This window comes from Haliotis rufescens, unplaced genomic scaffold, assembly GCF_023055435.1.
Source record: "Haliotis rufescens isolate VD_foot unplaced genomic scaffold, xgHalRufe1.0.p SCAF_9, whole genome shotgun sequence".
Lineage (NCBI taxonomy): Eukaryota > Metazoa > Mollusca > Gastropoda > Lepetellida > Haliotidae > Haliotis > Haliotis rufescens.
In genome coordinates this window covers 31,915,037-31,937,883 of record NW_025964383.1, presented here as the reverse complement: position 1 = coordinate 31,937,883, position 22,847 = coordinate 31,915,037, and the positions used below count along the sequence as shown (strand labels likewise).

Here is a 22,847-nt window from a genome sequence, read left to right as displayed (position 1 = left end):
AGATGCGAGCACCTTCCGTCCACGGGCGCTGTTACGGAAAGATGCGAGCGCCTTCCGTCCACGGGCGCTCTTGAGTAAGATGCTCCAAACATGATTTTGTCGTTTCATCGTCATGTCATCGTCAACTGATTACAAGATCCAGGCGAAGAGTATCCCACAAGTTTATGCGGGGACTGATTTTGAGGACTATCAAACGATGGATGTGTCAACAGACGATGTTCTATCGTATGGCCATGTGAAAGTAATGGTCTACCGGTGGCTACATCAAGTCGATTTCCAGGGAAATATGATTAGCTGGAGAGGTAAGTAAATAACAACAAAAAGCTAAGATTGAAACATGATGTTTTGAGTATGAGAATACGCACAGATGAATGTAGGTCAACAAATGTACATCACTCTTTGTGTGTGTGTGTGTAAATGTAAACAAGTTGAATGCATTTGATTGCAGAATATATTTAATTATGAATAATATACTTATAGGCAAGTGATGAAAGGCCAATGTATATTTTAATGTATATTTCAGACTTATTTTTTGTTTGATAGGCAGCACACATCAGGTATTTTAGAATATGCAAGGGAAAACTATTCAGAAAAAAAAAATTATTTGTGTATTTTTTTATGAATATCACAACCATATGTTCAATATTGATAAGATAATCCATATTTGATCTCTGATCATAGCAACAGCAGAAGATAGATTTGCTATTTTACATTTTTAATTAGTCAAAACCAGTTCATAGTAAATTAGAGTTTTATATTGTTACCTTAAAAGTTATTAACATTCATCATATGCAAAGGAATTTTTTATATTTAATATATGTTGTACTTACTAAACTGCTGAAACCTTTTTCTTACAAAAGGCTGACAGAGTTGTGACTTATGGGACAGCGTAAGTGATGATATATGTGATGTGTGTACTATCCTATCTGTGGAAGACAGCAACAGCCAAGGGATGACATGGAGCCTGTTTTTTCTATTGAGTAAAGCAAACAGTGGCCAATCAGAGTAAGTTTCTGAGTTATGGTTATTACAATATCTTACACTGCAGTCAGAAATACTGTTGGTGATGTGAAATGTGTCAAACGACTAAATCTTCAAGTATTTTTTTTTTTTTTTTAAATTTTTTATTGTTCCCAGAGTTGTAGATTAATATAGTCTTTCGTCAAAGACATATTTCGGATTGCATAGAATGGCACAATGCACTCTTTAAAAAATTAAAGGTTTGGAAACAAACATTGTCCTATTTCAAACCAAAATGGTTGCAACACATAGTCAGACTCAAACATATCATGTATCAACAGAGAGCTATGAATCAAATGCTGATAATAAAGGTGACCATTTGTTGACAAAGTTATTTTTGTCATCCTTTTTTATAGCAATAAATTTCTCGATTGAATGTATGTTTTTAAATAGTTTTAAAAGTATATCTAATTTCGGTTTGGTTCCTTTAATTCCACTTACATGAATATGCCTTTTACCCAATAAAACTATATCAGAGCTCCAGATAAGCTTTTGGTGTTGTGGGTATTTTACCCATGCATTTTAAAATCATTGGGTATCAGTAATTCTATCTGGGTATTCAAATATCTGTTACCCACTAGTTTTTACACATGTGGGTATTTAAGTTCAATATTTAAAAACACTATTCATCTAGTCCCTGCAAACTGGTGTTTTGTGGGTTCGAGAGCTTTATAGGACTCAAAAATACCATGATACTTCCACAAGAAAGTGTGATGGCAAATGATCATGATGTAAAGTCATCGTGGAGTTTGGCAAGTTGACGGAATGCCCGTTTATAATTTCAAAATAAGTTGCTGATTTGCCAATCGAATACGCAGGGTTACTTCACAATATTTTGATGATACGCACAAGTTTTATTTTTGTAGCGTATCTGTAATGTTCGTTGCGTATTTGATACACTTGGATATTATTTTACTGCATATTTCTGCATTTCTGATGCGTATTTTAAGCAGATACGCAGCTTATCTGGAGCTCTGCTATATGATTGATTAAAGTATTAGAGTAGTTAGAACCAAACCAAATAAGATATTTTGTTAATTTAATTTTTTGTGAAAGATAATTGTTAAGCCAAAGTTTGAGATCATTCCAAAATTGTTTAGTTTCATTACATTCCCTAAAGACATGGCTGATATATCTTCAAGTTTTATTTCCAACATTTTTTCAATTTTCAGAGCTCAATATGTCTAATTGTATGTCATTAGATGAGGACAGTATAATTCTACAAACGGTTTAGAGTTATATATTTTATGTTCAAATGCTTTTTGTTTGCTTTGTTAGTCTTTGTTTTGTAATGAATTAATGCTGAACTTGTCTGATGTAAATAAATTTGCCTTCTCTTTTATGATGGATGTTTGATTGACAATATCCCAAGAACTATTAAGGATATCTTCATAATTCTGTTTTTGTTTTTGTACTTCCTGTTAGTTTAAGGAAACTAAGTTTGTTTTGTCAAAAAAGTAGTCAAAAAAGTTGTTAAAACACTGGTCGAGTAAAGTATATTTTAGCCAAACACTGTGGAAGTTGAAGGGACTTTGGACCAAGCTTTTACTTTGAGAAAAACATAAGTTCGACACAACAGTGTTTGACTGAATTACAAATCACTATGTTTCATGTGGGATTACCTTGTGAGGACATGGTCAGATAAAGTCTCCAGTTCTCCAGAGTTTGTATGCACTTTCATAGGCAAGACTTTTTTTTAAAGTTTGATTTACAAATAAGGTGACAGAAATGTATAAAAAAAAATAGAAATTAAAAGTAGTAGATTGTCTATTCCACTAACAAGAAATAAGAATTTATTATTATTTTAAAGTCATTTACGGTTGCCATTAATGTAAATAAGTTATTTAACATACTGTAATTAAGACCCCCTTGCTCAACTGAAATTTTGGGCGAAGAAAGAGTTATCTGTAAATACCATCCCCCCAACCCCCAACTCCCACTCCCCAAGATAGAAAGCGTCTGGCCTTATTTTTCTTACAACATGGACAGCCATTGGATCACTGATGACAGAGGTCCTGACTGACATAATTACATTTGTTTGTTTGTTGTTTTAGGCCGCACTCAGCAATATTCCAGCTATATGACAGCGGTCTGTAAAATAATTGAGTCTGGACCAGACAATCCAGTGATTGACATCATGAGCATCGACCCATGCAATTGGTACCAATGGCATGTATCAACCAAGTCAACGAGCCTGACCACCCGATCCCGCTAGTCACCTTTTACGACAAGCATAGTAACCTTTTACGGCAAGTATGGGTTGGTGAAGACCTCTTCTACCCCGGAATCTTCACGGGTCGACATAATAACATGCAACCTTGATATAGCTGTAATATTGCTAAGAGTTGCACTTCATGTACATTCACACACTTATGTAGGATGCATGTGAAAAGTTTGGCATATATATGTGATTACAAAAAGGTAGGGGTTGCAATTGTAAAACTGATACTGAAATAGTTTGAATGTTTGGTGCACTTGAACTGAAGAACTGGAAAGTCTTTTTTATTTTTTTCTTGATATTTTGAGCTTTTAAGATTTATATTAGTAATATATCTGAAACAAACTGAGTCCAGTTTAAATATCGCTTGTACTCTTTGAAATGGAAAGAGAGTGATTAAATGTTTGCTTTTCAGGTTTCTTCCCGACTGGTTGATTTTTTAAGAAATTGTCCTGAATTTGGAGCACTGCAGATAAAGCTCAGCCTGAGTGAGTGAGTGAGTTGGGTTTTACGCTGTTTTTAACAATATTCCAGTTATATCGCCGCGTGTCAGCTTAATGTGGGAGGAAAGCCCAAGCTCAGCCTAAAAGAGTACAGCAAAATAATTTTGTTCCTGGGTCAATTTGGGCATCCTCTGGCATCCCTGCTGCGGTTCTCAGCTGCACTTCCTGAATATTCTTCCGACTTGTAGCATCAGAACACATGTGACGGCTCGCTCAGTGGATACACCTGTCATCCTCATCTTCATCTATTCGCTGCATCAGCTTTACTATTGCCAATTTGGTGAAATACAAGGCTCTATTCTCTTTCTTTTGTGAGAAATTATGCCTCTTGAACAATTTGCAGTACACGATTTCATGTCCTGTCATAATTTCTCTGTTGGAAATGATTTTTCTCATCATTGCTACTACTTAAGAATATATACGAAAGATATTACACTTTCTCATGTACTTTGATGCATGAAATATGGTTTCAGATTGGTTAATTTTGGAGTGTTGACTGATTGTCATTCAAAATGCCATAAACATATTTATGAAATTTAGTCATATGGATAAAACAAGAAAGCAGTGTCATCACTATCCCCTGCCATGCGACACTTTAGAATTTTGATTGTTTATATAAAGTAGTAAAGATGAATAAAAAAATGATTAAATGTGAAATTAATACATACAAAAGGCAATTTCTCAAAAAAAATTAACACAGCCTCGATAAGTATATCTCTCAGATGAACTAACTTCAGTAGTTTAAGAGAAAGCTTGTCCCCATTACAGACACTGTGCACCAAGTGAGTGAGTGAGTGAGTTTGGTTTAACGCCACTTTTAACAGTATTCCAGTTATATCGAGGCGTGTCAGCTTAATGTGGGAGGAAAGCCCGAAGTGATGCAGGTCTCAGACGTTTACCACTTCGGTGAAACCCATGAGCACGGGTATGGTGTGCACCAAGTAAAAAATAACATAGATCAAGGGCCGTCACCAATATTCAAACTCAGTCTTGACAAGTAGATAAGCATGCAAACTTTTGTTCATGTAACTTCAGTAGTTTCTGAGAAAACATTGTGACAGGGATAAAAATGATGGAAATGTCCTAAGCCATTTAATCCTGGCAAAATTACAGGATATATAACTCTAAATGGCTCCAGTTATATTTATACTTAGTTATACATGTATTTATACTTGTTAATTCTCATATCAATTTTCATAATCAATTTTCATACTCATAGTGTATCCCATGGTACACAATGGACTGATCCATGTTTTACCATGCACATTTCAGCTGGGATTTTATGGTCCTTGACCTTGGTCTACCGTGGTCTAGAGACGATGGTATTCCATGTATGCGGTATTTGGTAGTAAATATGGTCATTGACCATGGTATATCTGGCCATGGTATTTACCATGCTAATCGTAGAATAGGTCTTCAGCAACCCATGCTTGCCGTAAAAGGGGACTCTGCTTGTCGTAAAAGGCGACTAACGGGATCGGGTGGTCGGGCTCACTGACTTGGTTCATGCATGTCATCGTATCCGAATTGGGTGGATTGATGCTCATGATGTCAATCACTAGATTGTCTGGTCCAGACTCGATTATTTACAGACCACCGTCATATCGCTGGAATATTGCTGTGTTCGGCGTAAAACAACAAACCAAACCAAAACCATGCTAATCCGTGGTGCCATTTACCCGTAGTGGTGCACCATGTTCCACGGACCATGGAATACCATGGTATACCATGGTGATTCCACCGCCATTTCAGCTGGGAAATGTTAGTCTAGCTGAAGAACAGCACTGATCTCCAGCAGAGGGAGCAGTTCCGAGTGCATGAGTATCTGTATGCAGCATCTGGTGTTGGTGAATCACCTTGTGATGCTCGGCAGGCAGTGCACTTGCTGCGCTAACACTGCGACTTGCGTCATCACTTGTAAGTGATCCGTTGCGCATTATGTGAAGTTACTCTCAACAAAATATCACACCAATTAGCTGATCTGGAAAGCTGATTGAGCTATGACTCATTAACTGATAAATAATTTCAGAAAATTATTCGAAATTTGGTAAAATTTGGACAGTCAATTTCTATTAATTGGACATTATGATCAAATTTTCAAAACACTAATCAATATCGAACTTGTCTTTCTGAATAAATTCTTAGAGTTCATTATTCCATTTAGGAAAGCTCAATGCCAAGTCATACATTTGCACAAGTTTTTAAAAATGCTTTGCATCCACACATTTTCCTTCTGACAAAGTGAACAAAGAACAATCGTTCAATTCTAATAGGTAGCAAGTAATTGGGATGGATTTAAAATAAACATGTCATGTTTGATAGGCCTTTCTGAGAAGTTTGCTGATGAGAAAGTAGATAGATCCTTATACTGCTGTCATTCAGACTTTCTTGACAATGGTATAAGTATCTATACCGAAACATTGCTATTACAGTATATTAGAAGTTGCTATTACAGTATATTAAGAAGTTGTTATCCATAAATTGTGACTATGATAAACATGTCGATGACAAGTCACACATGAAATAAGACCTAATCCGTAAAACTGTGGCATGGTATCTCAGTGGGCTAGCACTATATATCGGCATCAGTCCAGACTGGTACAAGTACACGTACACGTCGCTATATAAGTGCAATAATCTTGGACGCTGGCGTGTGTGTGTGTGTGTGTGTGCGCGAGTTTGGTTTTACGCCGCTTTTAGCAATATTCCAGCAATATCATGGCAGGGGACACCAGAAATGGGCTTCACACATTGTTCCCATGTCGGGATTCGAACCCGGGTCTTCGGCGTAACGAGCAAACGCTTTAACCACTAGGCTACCCGACCACCCTTTGTGAAAGAGAGAGAGAGAGAGAGAGAGAGAGAGATGCAAGCAGCAGGCACACAGGCACTAATACCAGGGCCAGGGTTATGCGAGTGACATTTACCCAGTTGTTTCATGTCCTTGTGGGCAAACGTTGTAACGGAAATGTTGCTCTCACCTATTCCCCTGCCAACCCTACGGCCTGACCTATTAACACATTCAGTGTCAACAAATCCTCAAAATCCAGATAAACAAGCACTTGGATAAATCTACAAGACTTTCAATTTGAATTCCCAGGACAAAGCCCTGAAACAACTTTGGTGTTTGCTGGTGGCTTCAATTTGGGACTACACAAATCAAGGGTTTTTTTAAAATTTCAAACTGATGGTTTGTACTTTAAAAAACTCAACACTTCACAGCATTTCATCATGTTCAAAATTCCTTTGATTCTATTTGATTGATCATGGTGATAACTGCTTGACAAGTCATTTACCCATGGGCTGATTATAATAATAATTTTCATTAGTCAATTTCATATCTATGAAAAGTGTCCTTTTCTCAAAAACTTTCTGACATAGTTTCTGTTTTCTTGAATTCAGAGATATTTCCTTTTCAGTAATGAATAGCAGAGTAATTATGCCTTTTTTTTTCATTTTACTGGTCCTGTTATCAGTGGGGAAAACCGAACTAAAACATTGTAATAAGCTGCATTAGGAATCTTAATTACAAGTTGGGAATTTATAAGGACATTTTGTTGAGGACAGAGGCTAAATATCAGCCTCTGAGGTGTTAAACTTAAGATAAATTCCTGTATATATCTTACAACACTACATCAATACATGTCCTCAGCATACAGCACACAAGGTGACAAACTCTTCACAATTACTTTTCATCACCTTTAACAGTCGCAGACGTAACGTGTACGTGTACGTGTTTAATGATGCAGCCTCAATAGCACAATCTAGTATTCAAAGCTGCAAACAGCTGATCCTGGTAGCAAAGGAACACATCCCAATGTTTTCAGTTATATTTCAGTTATTATACCACTAGGGTGACTTATGTCTATTGTTTTGGAGTTCCTCGAAATGACACCTGCATGCACAAAGGATGATGTGATTCAGATGAAACAGGGTTAGAAACTAACAGTTTTCGTCCACTAGTCCTTATATGATAACATATAGCAAAACCCTAAAAAGGACAAATTTCTACTTGTCCTTATGATACCTCTACCATTGGGCACTTTGGCAAGGACTATAGGACTATTGCCAATTTCTTATGCTGTGAAAGGGGAAGGAGTATCGTTTCACAGTTTTTGCATAATCTCGCAAACACATCAATTCATGGTCCACATGGTAAACGTCTGTTAGTGCCGCCCCTCCCCCTTGTATGATATGGACTTGTCCGCACCTCAAGCATTTAAAGTCCATATCACCCTTGTGGCAGGTGCTAAATTGACTTATATCCCTGTGTGTCTACATAATGGGCATGATGGGTTAGGGAAAAAACAAAACGAGTATGTTGTTATTGTTTACTAACATGGTGAAACATACAAGCAGAGGAGTTGAGGTGAAAATACTGAAATGGAGTTTAACCTCGCGTCCAAGATTATTGCACTTATATAGCGACGTGCATGCACATGTGTGTGTGTGGCTGCTTGTACTAATCCGGACTGATGCCGATTTATGGTGCTAGCCCACTGAGATACCATGCCGCAGTTTAACATGAATACCTCACTCAGACACTGTATACTGACGCCAAGCCGACCAGTCCTCGTTTTAGCCCCTTAATGCCGAGCACCAGGCAGGGTAACAACAAGTACCATCTTTTAATGTCTTTTAATCGAACCCCGGACCTTCCGCTCTCCAGGCAGCCGCTGTACCACTACAGGACTAGTGCCAATTTTTAATGCTGGGTCACTATAGGATTTGAACCTAGTTGGCATACGTACAAAACAGCAAGTTGCAGATTGAAACATGTCAATGTTCAAGAGAAATAGGACAAATTTAATCATCAAGTCATAACTCTTCTAGGTGGCATTACAAGAGAACTTGATCAGTAACAAACAATTTTTGTCTGATATTTGCCAAGCTTCTGACATTTAGAATACACCAAAATCCTGTCATTCATCTGTGATAAAAGCCATGCTAATACTGTCTACACAGCCCAAGTATCCATACCCTAGACCTAACTCACGTAACGTCAAGGGCTCTTGTACTGTTACCGCAAAAGGTCAGCACTAACAAGACAATTATTAGTACGTAAACTGTGCCTAATTAATATATTCCAGGAAGGCCCCAAATGCAAAAAAATACAGGCATAACAGGGCAGGTAGTTCGCCTTTGTTTTTAAGCTACAACTGAGTTCATGGTAAGAGTGAGTGAGTGAGTATGATTTTACGCCGTTTTTAGCAATATTCCAGCAATATCACGGCGGGGGACACTAGAAATGGGCTTCACACATTGTACCCATGTCGGGAATCGATCCCGGGTCTTCAGCATGACGAGCGAACGCTTTAACCACTAGGCTACCCGACCGCCCCTCATGGTAAGAGAACTGCTGTAAAGTTTTACTGTGTTGCATACATACAGTTGTAAAGTTGTGTTGTGTTGGGGATATATTCTCATGTAGCTTCTATCTTATCACAAAGAGTGAGCACCACCAAAAATAAATAGGGTCGGCCTCTTCAAACAGGTTCATCATATAATCAGAACCACACCACTCTTTACGTATAAATTCAGTGTATTACAATAATGTTGTTTGGTTTTTTGTTGAACCCCCCACTCAGCAATATTTCAGCTATATGATGGTGGTCTATACAAAATCGGAGTCTGCACTAGACAATCCAGTGATTGTCATCATGAGCACTGATAATTGGGATATGATGACATGAATTAACCAAGTCAGCGTGCCTGACCAACCGATCCCATTAGCCGTCCCATAGCATCATCCTCGTATCATAATATTGAGACATATCAATTCAGTAGGCTTAAGATAAGCCAAAATGGGGATACAGCTATATAGATAAAATATGTGATATATAGTGTGATAAATGCTATGCCATCTGATTCTATAATGCGGATGCACGTCAATGAGCAGGAGCCTCTCCAGGTGGCACTGCACAACCTCTGCGCATCAAGTCAGAAATAGCTGGCTAGATGTGCAGATGAGTTCACCTGACACCAACACTGTGAAGAGCTTGCTGTCTGGGCACAACACAAGATACTGGGATTTATGTGGGTGCTTGTTATCTTGTATCTCGGCAACCACTTTTGAGCTACCAGCACCAGCACCACCCCCATTAACCATTACACAGAAATTGGATTATGCATCATCCTTTACTGAATGTGACCTCTGTGTGTGTGTGTGGGGGGGGGGGGGGGGGTCGCTGTATTTGTGTGAGACAGGTTTGTGCATGACATGACCATCATTCTATGCGCTCTTACAACGTGCTGCCCATTCATAACACAGAATAGATTAAGATAGTGCGTTGTAAGCTGGGGGTGAAAATGAGAACTTTTCCCTCTGAAATCAGGGCAATCATCAACCATACAATAGATATGCTTTACAAACCTTGAGTTCCCAAATACAGAGAGGTGAAAAGGGGTTCTATGTTGCATTCAAGACGATTGCTCTTATATATAGCGACGAGTGCGTGCATGTGCGTAGCTGCTTGTACTAGCTCAGACTAATGCCACAGAGATATCATGCAGCAGTATGACATCGATACCCAACTCACAGTTTTCTGACACCGAGCTGACCAGTCATTATTTTATTCCTTAATGCCAAGCGCCAGGCAGGCAACAAGAAGATCACTTGACCACAGTTGTCGATTAAGTAGTGTTACCCATACCTAGTCTCTTTCAACTATTAACTAATATCATAGAAGGATTCTTCTGCTGACAGACTGCATCACAAGAACATATCGGTCAAGTTTACACATCATTATCAGCAATTTCACTGTGACCATTTAATATCCATCTTTAGTTACACAAAAGTGAATCTACAGTAAAATATGTTTATTACAAACTTGCTTATAACTGACGGAAATAACAAACAATATATATATGCTGTGTATATGCTTATAACGAACTACGGTTACAACTAACTGATATTAGTGGCCCCTTTGAGCTGGTGATAACTGTAGTTTACTGTATTTTCATATCGTTCCCCATCCCTCATGTAGTGCAACTACCTCCCCTATCAATGGTTACTGGATATTGATTCTTTTCCAGAATCCCCATAAGATAATACAGGAATGGCATTCAATTCACTATTTTGCACTCATTGCTCTAGAAAGTCTTTACCATGAGTCAAACAGGAGTTTGAAAGCCAATCCCAATCACATGATACCGACACACGATCCCAACATGACAAAAAAATAGTGTGTTCAGCTCCTATTCAAAGGTCCATAAACTCTAGAAAAATAGTCCTGCTGTTTATTTCCATATTTAAATACATGAGGATGTTCAAGTGGTTCAACAGAAGTTGTGGGTGTTTTGTTGTATATGTGCTGGTGCTACAGACTCTCACTGTCTCGTGTCTACCGCTAGGTGGGCTTGGGGAGATAGCATGGCGTACAGCTGCACCCAGTCATTGGATGAACATGAATGTAAACGGATTGTTTATCTAGGCAACAGAGTGCACTCACAGGACACTTTCAAACATGGTCTCATGTTTACAAAACATATACGTCAAATTGAAAACTGAATGTAGTCTACAACTTTATCCACAATTCCAAAGCCGGAGTCTAGTACAATTCTGTCTAGTCTAGTAAGCTCTGCTGATAATATTTCTTGAAATATTGAGTCACTATTATTGTCTGTAAGGTCTAATTAAGTGAGTTGGTTGTTTAACAACGCATCCAGCAACATTCCAGCTATATGAGGGCGGTCTGTAAATAATCAAGTCTGGACCAGACAATCCAGTGATTGACATCATGAGCATTGATCAACGCAATTGGGATACGATGACATGCATCAACCAAGTCAGCGAGCCTGACCACCCGATCCCATTAGTCACCTCTTACGACAAGCATAGTCGCCTTTTACGGCAAGCATGGGTTGCTGAAGACCTATTCTACCCCGGATCCTATTGGGTCACCATGTGTTTTCTGTAAGGTCTTATTAAGTGAGTGAATGAATGTCCGTCTATGACTTTAGTTAAAAGTCCAAATCCTGAGTCTAGTAAAATTCTGTTTGGTTCAGTAAGCTCAGCTAGTAATAGTCCATATGACAACACTAAAGTCCATATGAAAACACTGAAGTCCATATGACAACCCTAAAGTCCCTATGACAACACTAAAGCCCATATGACAACACTAAAGTCCATATGACAACACTAAAGTCCCTATGACAACACTAAAGCCCATATGACAACACTAAAGTCCATATGACAACACTAAAGTCCCTATGACAACACTAAAGCCCATATGACAACACTAAAGTCCCTATGACAACACTAAAGTCCATATGAAAACACTAAAGTCCATATGACAACACTAAAGTCCATAAAAATAATGTCAAGAACCATGTTCGGGCTCGTGGACTCCAAAGTATTTGGACCCGTGAAGATCCGGGGTAGAATAGGTCTTCAGCAACCCATGCTTGCCATAAAAGGCGACTATGCTTGTCGAAAGAGGCGACTAACGGGATCGGGCGGTCAGGCTCCCTGACTTGGTTGATGCATGTCATCAATCCCAATTGCGTGGATTGATGCTCATGATATCAATCACTGGATTTTCTGGTCCAGACTCTATTATTTACAGACCGCAGTCATATAGCTGGAATACTGCTGAGTGCGGCGTTAAACAACGAACCAACCAACCAAAGTTTTTGGCACAGACTTCTGAATGGACTTGATATTCTGCCCACCTACAGCAGCCATTCCACATCATGGTTTCATCGATCATCATTAATCCTAATACATCCTATTACTAGGTGCTTTCTATTGTCCCTGATCCAGCTCTCATTGTATCCGAACACTTCACGTCATTTCTTCTTGAGTCAGCACTTCATGTCCACAGCTTCACCATCTCTGTACACTTCAACCCCTCATCCCCAGTGCCTCCATGTAGGTCAATGTACCTCCAATCTCAGGCATTCAGTTGTCTGTATCAAGCCCTATTCTGTCCAACACATTACTACACTTCTTAGTTTACCATTCCATTACATGCAGGGATGGACCCGTAAAGGTCCGTGGTAGAATAGGTCTTCAGCAACCCATGCTTGCCGTAAAAGGCATGTAGGCACGTCATCATATATCGGTACATTTTTAATGTTGATGATGTATTGATACAAATTTTATTTCTGAATATCGATACTAAACAAATAAATAGTAGTGAAATGTATTGGCCTGACTTTCACATTGGCTAGTAATTTATTCATGTATTGCAATATGTTCCACATTATATTGTATGCATTCTTTCATCTGTAAATTGTTTTTGAACGTTGTTCAACCTTGCACTGCATTGCATTTCTAGTGGATGATGTTGCAGTATGTATATCATTATATGTTTTCTTTCCCTCACATATTTATATAGTGTTTGCACACTGCGATGTTATCATCAATTTTCTGATCATTTTCTTTTACAAATCCGAAATGGACCCATACATCAGACCACCCAAGCACAATTTTGGCAACTTTGAAATCGTCCTCCATTTTGTTAAATGTTGCTAGGGTCACAACTAATTTCCAGTGTCATTGATATCACAACCATACTGATCTTATCCTTCTTTTCTACATTCATTCCTTCTTTCTCTCCCAAACACACCTCCCAGCAGCATGACCTGTTCCTAACCATCCCCACCTGGACTTAACCTTTCACCACTAGAAGCCCTTGATGGCTACCACATGGCACAAATGTGTAGTATTCCCCCACCAACTAGTAATATTACACATTCATACCAAATCCCTGTAAGTGAGTGTAGAAATGAGCTCAGGAAAAACAATCTTGTCTGGTCTGTCCCCACCAGCACTGACAAAGTAAATGTTTACAGTTGTTGGGATACACAGTGCTTACACTGACGATCTCCACTCTCGGAGGATGCAAACACAAGCCGTCTGCTTCTTGCTGTGGACAGGGCAAAAGAGTTATTTGTAACAGACACTGATGTACTAAGTGTCACAAAAGAAATAACCTCTGCAAGAAATGTGCCCAGTTTTTACCAAAGTCACAGTCGGAAGGCATATTCATTAGAATCATCACTAACATGACTAAGACACTGAAAATAAACCTAACCAAAACATACGTGGTCGATAGGAGCAAAGCAAAAAAGTAGCTTGAGGCCTCTTCTACACACCAGCAGAAAATAGTGTTCCATAATTAGTTCAAACAATTTTACATGTCGCCCTTATATATTTGGAGAGAGAGAGAGAGGTGAGGTGAAATGGGGTTTAAGGTCACATCCAAGATTACTGCACTCATATAGTGACGTGATTGCACGTATGTGTGTGTGTGGCTGCTTATAACAAGTCTGGATTCTTGCCGATTTATAGTGGTAGCCCTCTGAGATACCATGCCGCACATGGATACCCTGCTCAGACACAGTATACTGACTCCGAGCCAACCAGTCCTTGTTTTAGCCCCTTAATGCTGAGCGCCAGACAGGGTAATAACAAGTAACATCTTTTAACGTCTTTTGGTATGATGCAGCCGGGGCTCTACCACTAGCAGGCGGAGGCCGTCTATATACATGATATATACATGATATATACATGTATTGATACATCACATCACATGGAACAGAGTATCATGGCACACTGAAAGTTTTGTGAACAACTACATTCCCATAAAACAACAAATCAATACCTTGCATGCCTACAGCTATTTTCCAGTTATGAAACATGGTGTCATCTGGCACACATCAAATAATGTTTCCATTTGTTAATGTGTACTATATTTCCTTGATTAAACATACATGTGAAGATTCCGGGGTAGAATAGGTCTTCACCAACCCATACTTGCCGTAAAAGGCGACTATGCTTGTCGTAAAAGGCGACTAACGGGATTGGGTGGTCAGGCTCGCTGACTTGGTTGATACATGTCATCGATCCCAATTGCGTGGATCGATGCCCATGATGTCAATCACTGGATTGTCTGGTCCAGACTCGATTATTTTACAGACCGCCGTCATATAGCTGGAATATTGCTGGGTGCAACGTTAAACAACAAACCAACCAACCAACCAACTTGATTAAACACCGGGTAATTTTTATGCACAGAAATCTCACCATTACATACTTTGCAATTAAACGCTGAGGGGTAAAGAGTGTCAACGCCTGGGCATTTAAATGAGGAAATATGGTATGCTATCTTGAAAGGGTCTGTCACACTGCATGCTTGCCTAAAGTCTGGATCTGTGTAATGTTGTCACTTCCTACAGTGGATCATTTAAGACTGAGGCTATCAAGGAACAATTTATCATTACAATTAGAGGCCGTCAGGCAGCCCAGTAGTTAAAGCGTCATGTCCCCCGCCATGATATTGCTGTAATATTGCTGTAATATTGCTAAAAGCGGCGTAAAACCATACTCACTCACCCACTCACTCATTACAATTATGTCACATTAACAACAATTTAACAATACACACAAACATGATATACATATTCTAATTACTTATATTCTCTCAGAGACAGACGGGGCAGTGGGGTAGCAAAGTGGTTTAAGCGTTAGCTCGTCACGAAAAAGACCTGGGTTCGATTCCCTATTTGGGTACAATGTGTGAAGCCTATTTATGGTGTCCCCCGCTGTGATATTGCTGGAATATTGCTGAACGCAGTGTAAAACCATACTCATTCATCACTCACTCAGAAACAGACTTAAGTGAAGATATTTCTGCTATAGGTGCAACAATGTTTATGAACTTGCTTTGTCCAACGAGCCTTTATTGAAACAAACAATTTGTCTTGCTAAGCATATAATCATAAACAGTTTAAACAAAACAAATTGAGGGACAAAAACATTTAAAATGCCTTTCAGATTCTACCGACATTTTTCCGTCCTCGTTATTATAGCTGCCCACACACACACTTAACTTGATACTTTTCCTGTTTCCATTACCAGCCCTCTTACACTTCATATAAAGCAATATTTCCTGATGAAGCACCTAACTCTGCACAAAATAATACCAGTCATGGCAAGTCTACATCTTTTCATAAACACTTTTAACAACATCTGCCACTGATTTTTCATTGTAAAGAAGTCCACATACAACTAGAAATTCAAATTCACTTTTATTTCAAACTCTGAAGTAACTAACAAGAAATGCACAACGTGTCTTCTTTTATCATTCACATGTGACATAGTTTCGTTGAAAAATATTTCCCTGTAAACAAATGTCATCTTCATATCCCACACGGGTCATTATTATCCAGGCTTTTATGCAACACAGAAATGTGCGTCTAGTAAGCACAACTGAATAGAAAGGACGCAGATAAAAAGAATAAGTTGCATCCCAAAGGACACACAATAATATTTATTGTACCAAATTATGGACAAGATATAGTAGTGAGTGAGTGAGTGAGTTGGGTTTAACGCCGCTTTTAACAATATTCCAGTTATATCACGGCGTGTCAACTTAATGTGGGAGGAAAGTCCGAAGTGATGCAGGTCTCAGACGTTTACCACTTCGGTGAAACCCACGAGCACCGGTATGGTGCTGACAAACCTAGAACCATAATCATGGCGAACCAGGATTTGAACCCACAATCTTAGGTTTCTGGCCTGCCCAAGGGACGCAACTCTGCACAGCAAATCGCGGCGCCTTAGACGATTGGGCCACCTGTGCCCCACACAAGATATATAAAGGTCCTGTAATTAAAGAAATTATCAAAACGTACACCATGTCATTACTTTACAACATCCTCATATTTCCTGTAACGTCGCTTGAAATCAATTTATTGTGGGACCCCAATTTTTTTAGGTCAAGGTAAAACCCTGATTAGCTATGGTCATGTGAAAAAATGGACCTCCCATAATCCAATTTAAAAAAAAAAGACAAAGTTTTTATACGAATATACCTTCATGATGTATTGTGTTATAACATAATTAGATAATAAACTATCACAGCAGCTGCATGAGGATTGGCCATCTGGACTGTGCACCGTATCACCTAGCTATTGATTATGATAATGTGTGTCTGGAACATCGTTGCATTACTTCAATGCTTTTGAGCCCATTGTATCCCATGTAACACACATTTGACTACAAAAACATTATGATGAGATTGGTTATATGCTACGTCAGCACAATAGCAGTGTTGAAGTGTTGAATACTGTCAACTGTCAAACCAGGATGTTACTTACGGCCATTATCACATGTTTGATAAGACATATTTTATTCAGATTTAAATTAACATGCTATTTCATGTCTGACACACTGAACAATATCACTTACACTCTATATTTGTATTCAATTGTGTATATCAATGTTTATAACTTTCATTACAACTTTAGAATTAATATAATCTATAACATAGAACTTTCAAATTATGACCCCAATAATTAATACAATTGTGCTGAGAACAGGAAGGTCGTTATCACATAACATACAGTAGTGTTTAAAATTAGGGAAGAAGTTTGCAGCTGTCCATATTTGGAACATGATCAGGACAGATTTAGAGACAAATTAACTCTCGACAAGTTGAGCCAAAATTGCATGATGCCAGAAAATATTACTCTGTTCAATCTACCTCATCAATGATTCGTACAATTTGTAAGTTTCAAAACTTTTATTCATCATCTAATTTTGTCCATCCACTTGCTCTCCATTGTAAGAAACATTTCACTACATGATATTCATGAATAATAAATGCTAATAACATCATGAATACTGAAATAACCATGAAATGGATTTGTACATATCAATTGTTTTCAAACCAATAGTATCATAATTTTATAACTATCAGTATCATATGCCATGTCTATAAACATACTGTTACACAGACTTAGTTGTAAGGTATCCACAGCACAAAATAGATATCAACATTGTCACAGAGTGAAAACATCCTGTATAGCTGTATATACTTTGTGCTAGTGCTGTGTAGGGGCCATGACCTCAATGGCTGAAGAATTGTAATTCACACCAATGGTTGAATGTAATCTTGAACAAATACCCTCTTCTATGCTAATCCACATGCATGTTACCTTCACAGAAAACTTCAGTTTGAAAAAGGAAAATAGTTCTCCTGCAGTTACTCATGTGGCTTACTTGATGCAGAAGGTAGCCCAAAATGGATAAAATGAATCTTCACTGAGGTTTATTTAATGAACTGTACACCACACTTCACAAGTTGATAGACCTGTACTATGCACTGGTTCTCAAATACCACGAGGGGCGGTCGGGTAGCCTAGTGGTTAAACCCTTCGCTCGTCACGCCGAAGACACGGGTTCAATTCCCGACATGGGTACAATGTATGAAGCCCATTTCTGGTGTCCCCCGCCGTGATATTGCTGGAATATTGCTAAAAGCGGCGTAAAACCATACTCACTCACTCACTCCAATACCAAGACGTAGGTTGTACCAGCATACCACAATATTCATTTATATATTTTAATTTGTGAGCCCAAATTTAAGATAACATGTCTCATTATAACAACCAACTCAACCCAAAGAAAACATTACAAACTCAAGCAAGGAAAAATCATTGACCAAAGAAAGTATTATCCTGAAGGGGATCTAAAACGTCAATAGATGAATCATTAATATTGCCCGTTGCAATTACAGCTGAATTAAAAAATAATCAATATCAATCTTGAATCTATCCCATAAATCAAGACTGTCCCAACTAATATGACGAAAGCAGAAAGCCAAACCATGCACACAAAAAATAAACTGGAAATGGCAAAATGAGTTCTTTTATCACAAAGAAGCTAAATGAGCTGGTTGTTCACAGCTTTGTGAAGCCGAGTGAAAACGGGGCATTCCTAGGTTTCTAAACCCTCCTCAAACGCATTGATCTCAGTCACATGATCAAATCCAATGCTAAAGTCCCCGTCAAATGGTCCTACATCTATTCTAAGATGTTAACCAACAGCAGCATGCTGCATCCTGAGCACCTTAAAATATCACACAAACATCTACACAAGTCCACAGCTTGTCTTGAGATCTACACTGGGGTTGCACTAAGCAGAGTTTCCATCTAGTCAGAGTAAATATTGACTGTCAACCAATACACTGGCTGCACATATCTGGGGACCATCAAGCATCTGTTCACACATTGAAAATCATGACGAGTCAAAAGACCATCACTTGGCAGGATAATCCCCTTAGAAGTTGAAGTCTGTATCTAATGGATTGGTTGGCAACGTCATGGAATATTGTGTTTTTGTTTGTTTGTTGTTTGACACCGCACTCAGCAATATTCCAGCTATAGGACGACTGCTGTAAATAATGGAGTCTGGACCAGAAAATCCAGTCCATGTCATTAAAAGTTCCAAATTTGGAACTAGCAATTTCCCAATCATGTTACAATGTATTAATACATATAACTAATAACTAATTTTATTTATTTGTAGAAGTAACCTGTATTTCACATATCACAAGACCAGTAAATAGGAAGAGGTTGAAACACTTTGTTTTATATCATTGCATTAAATGCAATCTGAAAATAGCCTAAATTTAAGAAAATATTAAATTCTAAAATATACCAAGTTTGAACAAAATAACGATTTTCCCCCCAATTTGAATGCCAGGGGGGGCTTAGTTAAGAATCGTGGTTAACTCCCTGACATGACTATTCCTATGGCACGCTTGAGGTTTTTAGCAACAGAAAGTACCTCCACATTTCCTGCATTGTTGGAGAGCACAGTAAAATATTCACATGAGACAACAAAATATGCACAGACACAAAAGCATTGTCTAACAATGAATGTGAAGCACTAAAAGAAATCTTAATGTGTGGCAGACAAAAATCACAAAATCGGTTTGCAATGTGGAGCCTCAAGCAAAGTATTCCTCAGCACATCATAAACATGCATAAAGGGGCTGCTACAGCAAATTGTTCAACTTCACGGATGCACTAGAACACAATGCCAACACATGTGACAAGGGTAGAGTTTACAACAACTGAGCTGGTTTGTAAAACATTGGCAAATTTAAAAGGATGATTCTAAGCTGAAACAGATGCTAAATGTAATCAGATTTAGTGAAATTTAACTTCTGTTCTTATTCAATCCAACGCATAGATAAAAAAAATAAAGTTTTGTTTATACGAAGCTCAGATCTGGTCCAGATGTGAGCAACATGGGTTTGTAGCTACCTCCCATAAGAATGTATAACTTGTCTGGGGGAAGACATCATCTGGAGAGCACCATTCCTTGGTAACATTACATGGATGCTCATACATTCAGGAAGAAATATGAGCATGTGGATTGGGGCAGAATAATGCTTACTAGTGGCAAAATAGACAAAAACTGAATGGTGCTCTATTCTGTGAATTTCATTTTCTCTCAATCCGGGAATGATTTTTTATTTTAGATAGGTTAATAAGTTGAAACATCATTGACATGAATACAGGAATATTATTGGCATCGTGGCATACAAAAATGGTTATTAGACTACTTACCATAACTGATGACTATATGGCTAACACGACAAAAACAGATGTGAGGAAAAGCCAAGGACGCAACCCAGCTATACATGTGCCCCCACACCTCACTGTCCTATTGACCAAACATTAAAGGCAGCATAATAGAATGTATTCAGACTGATTGTAAATATTTCATATTGAGGTTAATTTCTCTTATATGTGCAATACCATCAAATGCTTCAGACAATCTGAGCATATTCAATACAGCTTGAATAGATAATAAGTTAATAAAGAAGATATGTTACTTTGTTTCATCTGTCTGGATCAACCTGGACAGATACATTAGCATTAATTCCCAAGATTGTCTTGTTTGTTGTTAAACTCTGCACTTTGCAATTTTTCAGCTATATGATGGTGGTCTGTAAATAATCAAGTCTGGACCTGACCAACCAGTGATCAACATCATGAGCATCGATCCTCAAAATTGGGCTACGATGACATGCCATGAAGCAAGTTACCAAACCTGAGCACCCAATATATAAAGTCACTTCTTGTGAGAAGCATGGGTTCTATTTTTTTGTGAAGAATTATTCAAAAGAGTTTGTAAACTGTTTAGAAAAATAACCTTTCTTTTCCTTCCATGAACATTCTGTCTTTGTGAATGATTTCTTTGCTGTCAATTTAAAATTATTTCTGTGTCAATATTTATTGGATGCAGATATAAATCCCAAACAGAAGCTAAACGGTGTGATATATAAAACAAAATGAACTGTCAAAATATCTCTTATTTGGACAAAGGCCCCAGTCTGTCTGCTGTGTTGATGAATCAGCCAATACTCCTCACAGGGCACTTTCTCGACAGCCTGGAGTTCCGCTGCACCCACTGTCAGGGATCAGCTCTTGGAGTAACGGACGTAATGACAACTTATGGGTGGTATTTGTCATGTGGATTAAACATGGTCATATGAGAAGCGTCTAGGTGTAAATGTAAATTCAAAGCTCTTTGACAGAAAACATGTGAAAGTCGGAGCACAGCGGATTCGCTTCACTTCCGACAAGGCTGAGAGAGTCTTACCTGCTACGATTGTGTCGACGAGATCGAATTTGGTTGAAATCTTAGGGTAATCCTTTAGTTTTCTGCCACTTAAAATAACCTCCCCTGTATGCTGCGCCTCCTCGAAAACACGTTCTAACGGCCTGCCTATTACAGGGGGGCTTTGAGAGCCCGACCCGTAAGTGGCCGCCATTTTACAACTTCAGCAGTTCGGCTTGATGCGCATGCCCCACCATGATTCCATATCTGATACTATTTCCCTGCAACAAATTGTTAAACGCGCACCTGCTAGCTTCTGTTTGGGCATCTGGTGGACGAGATAACTCTATATAGCACACAAAATCCCACTGAACGCTGAAACAAAGCTGCAGATAATATATATATTTTTAACTTATCTTATGTAATAAAATTATCATATATACACACTAACTTTCGTAAGTCATACACTATAATGTGCAAGCAAACAAATCATCGGAACGTCCGACGATCATGCAAAACTTTTTAAAGAGCAGTGATTCTTCATTTTAGACGCCAAGCGTTCCGCATATAGAACTTATCCTTTAACACTTTATATTTTTTTATGCAATATATTTCACCTTCATAATTCACGGTCACAACAGAGAGTGAATATTCCGTTGCCTTGTATGGAAGGAAAATGTGCAAATTCCGCAGCAATTAGGGACTGGTCATTTATTAGGGTGGGGATGGCTATGGGGGTGGGGATGGGGTTGTGTGGGTAATAATACATGTGACATTTTTCTTTAAATACCCTCCGCATATTAAATGACCAGTCCCTAAAAATGTTCAAATTTATAACTGATAACATATAACCGTGTCACTTTTTCACGGACCCAGTCCTCTTTCACTGTCATTTTTTCATAACCCACACTTACACTCACCTAACCCCACCCCTCTATAAGGAGTAACCTGTCCCTTACCTGTTAATACTTGGTATCAAGTAGAAAGAACCGATGTGATTTGTGTGTTAAGTGTGTATTGCATGCATTACCTACATCAGTTAACTAACAAACCAACAGGTGAATTATCACGATTATCACAATCTCAAGAAACACGGGTTTGCATATTGGGTGTGTATTGACTGCATGATTATAAAGTCCAATAGCGACGTCACCCACTGACAACCCTTCATACGTATTACCGTATTAACACAGTGTATGAACACGAATATGCTTCAATGGAGTAATACAGTGAGCTGCTACTACCAATTCAAGTTCATACACTTGTAGGCTGTTTGTACCCAAACTTTAGTGGTTAGACATTTGTTTGCTCTGCTTGGAATGGTTACGCTGAGAACCAAGAGTCTGAAACAGGTGGCGATAGATTCCCTGCAACTGTTGTTGTTTATTGGCAGTTGTTAGTTATAACGATCGACTAGCGTATTTGTTTTGTAACCTTTTGACTTTTAATTCTTGTGTGTCCTCGCATTAAAGGACTTTATTCGGACCATACACAAATAAAAATGGTAAACATATTTACCGAAAATCCGAAAAATACCGAAATCACACACAATCCGTCTGTTCGGATGTTTCGTTAACAATCATAGGTGGGTAAAGACAATAACAATTTTTTAAAGATTTATTTTAATTATTTTAATTTTTTTTGCAAAACGGTGTTTGACTATGTTGTCGTGTATGCAGTGTTTTTTAATTGTATCTGGTCGAAAACCAATGTACGCTATGTCGTAGAACCACTGTACGCC

General features: G+C 38.4%; 2 protein-coding genes across 13 annotated transcripts in view; both read right to left on the bottom strand.

Moving 5' to 3' along the window:
• Positions 1 to 21,362, bottom strand: part of LOC124151409 (DISP complex protein LRCH3-like) — a 117,174-nt gene extending 95,812 nt beyond the window's left edge. For all 12 annotated transcript variants that reach the window (XM_046523855.2, XM_046523859.2, XM_046523856.2 and 9 more), the window contains exon 1: positions 21,149 to 21,362. In XM_046523855.2, coding sequence (XP_046379811.2) covers positions 21,149 to 21,320 — 172 coding nt within the window. In that variant the 5' untranslated portion in view covers positions 21,321 to 21,362. The remainder of the gene's footprint in view (positions 1 to 21,148) is intronic.
• LOC124151408 overlaps positions 1 to 22,847 on the bottom strand; it is a 460,916-nt gene that overhangs the window by 401,360 nt on the left and 36,709 nt on the right. The window lies entirely within an intron of this gene.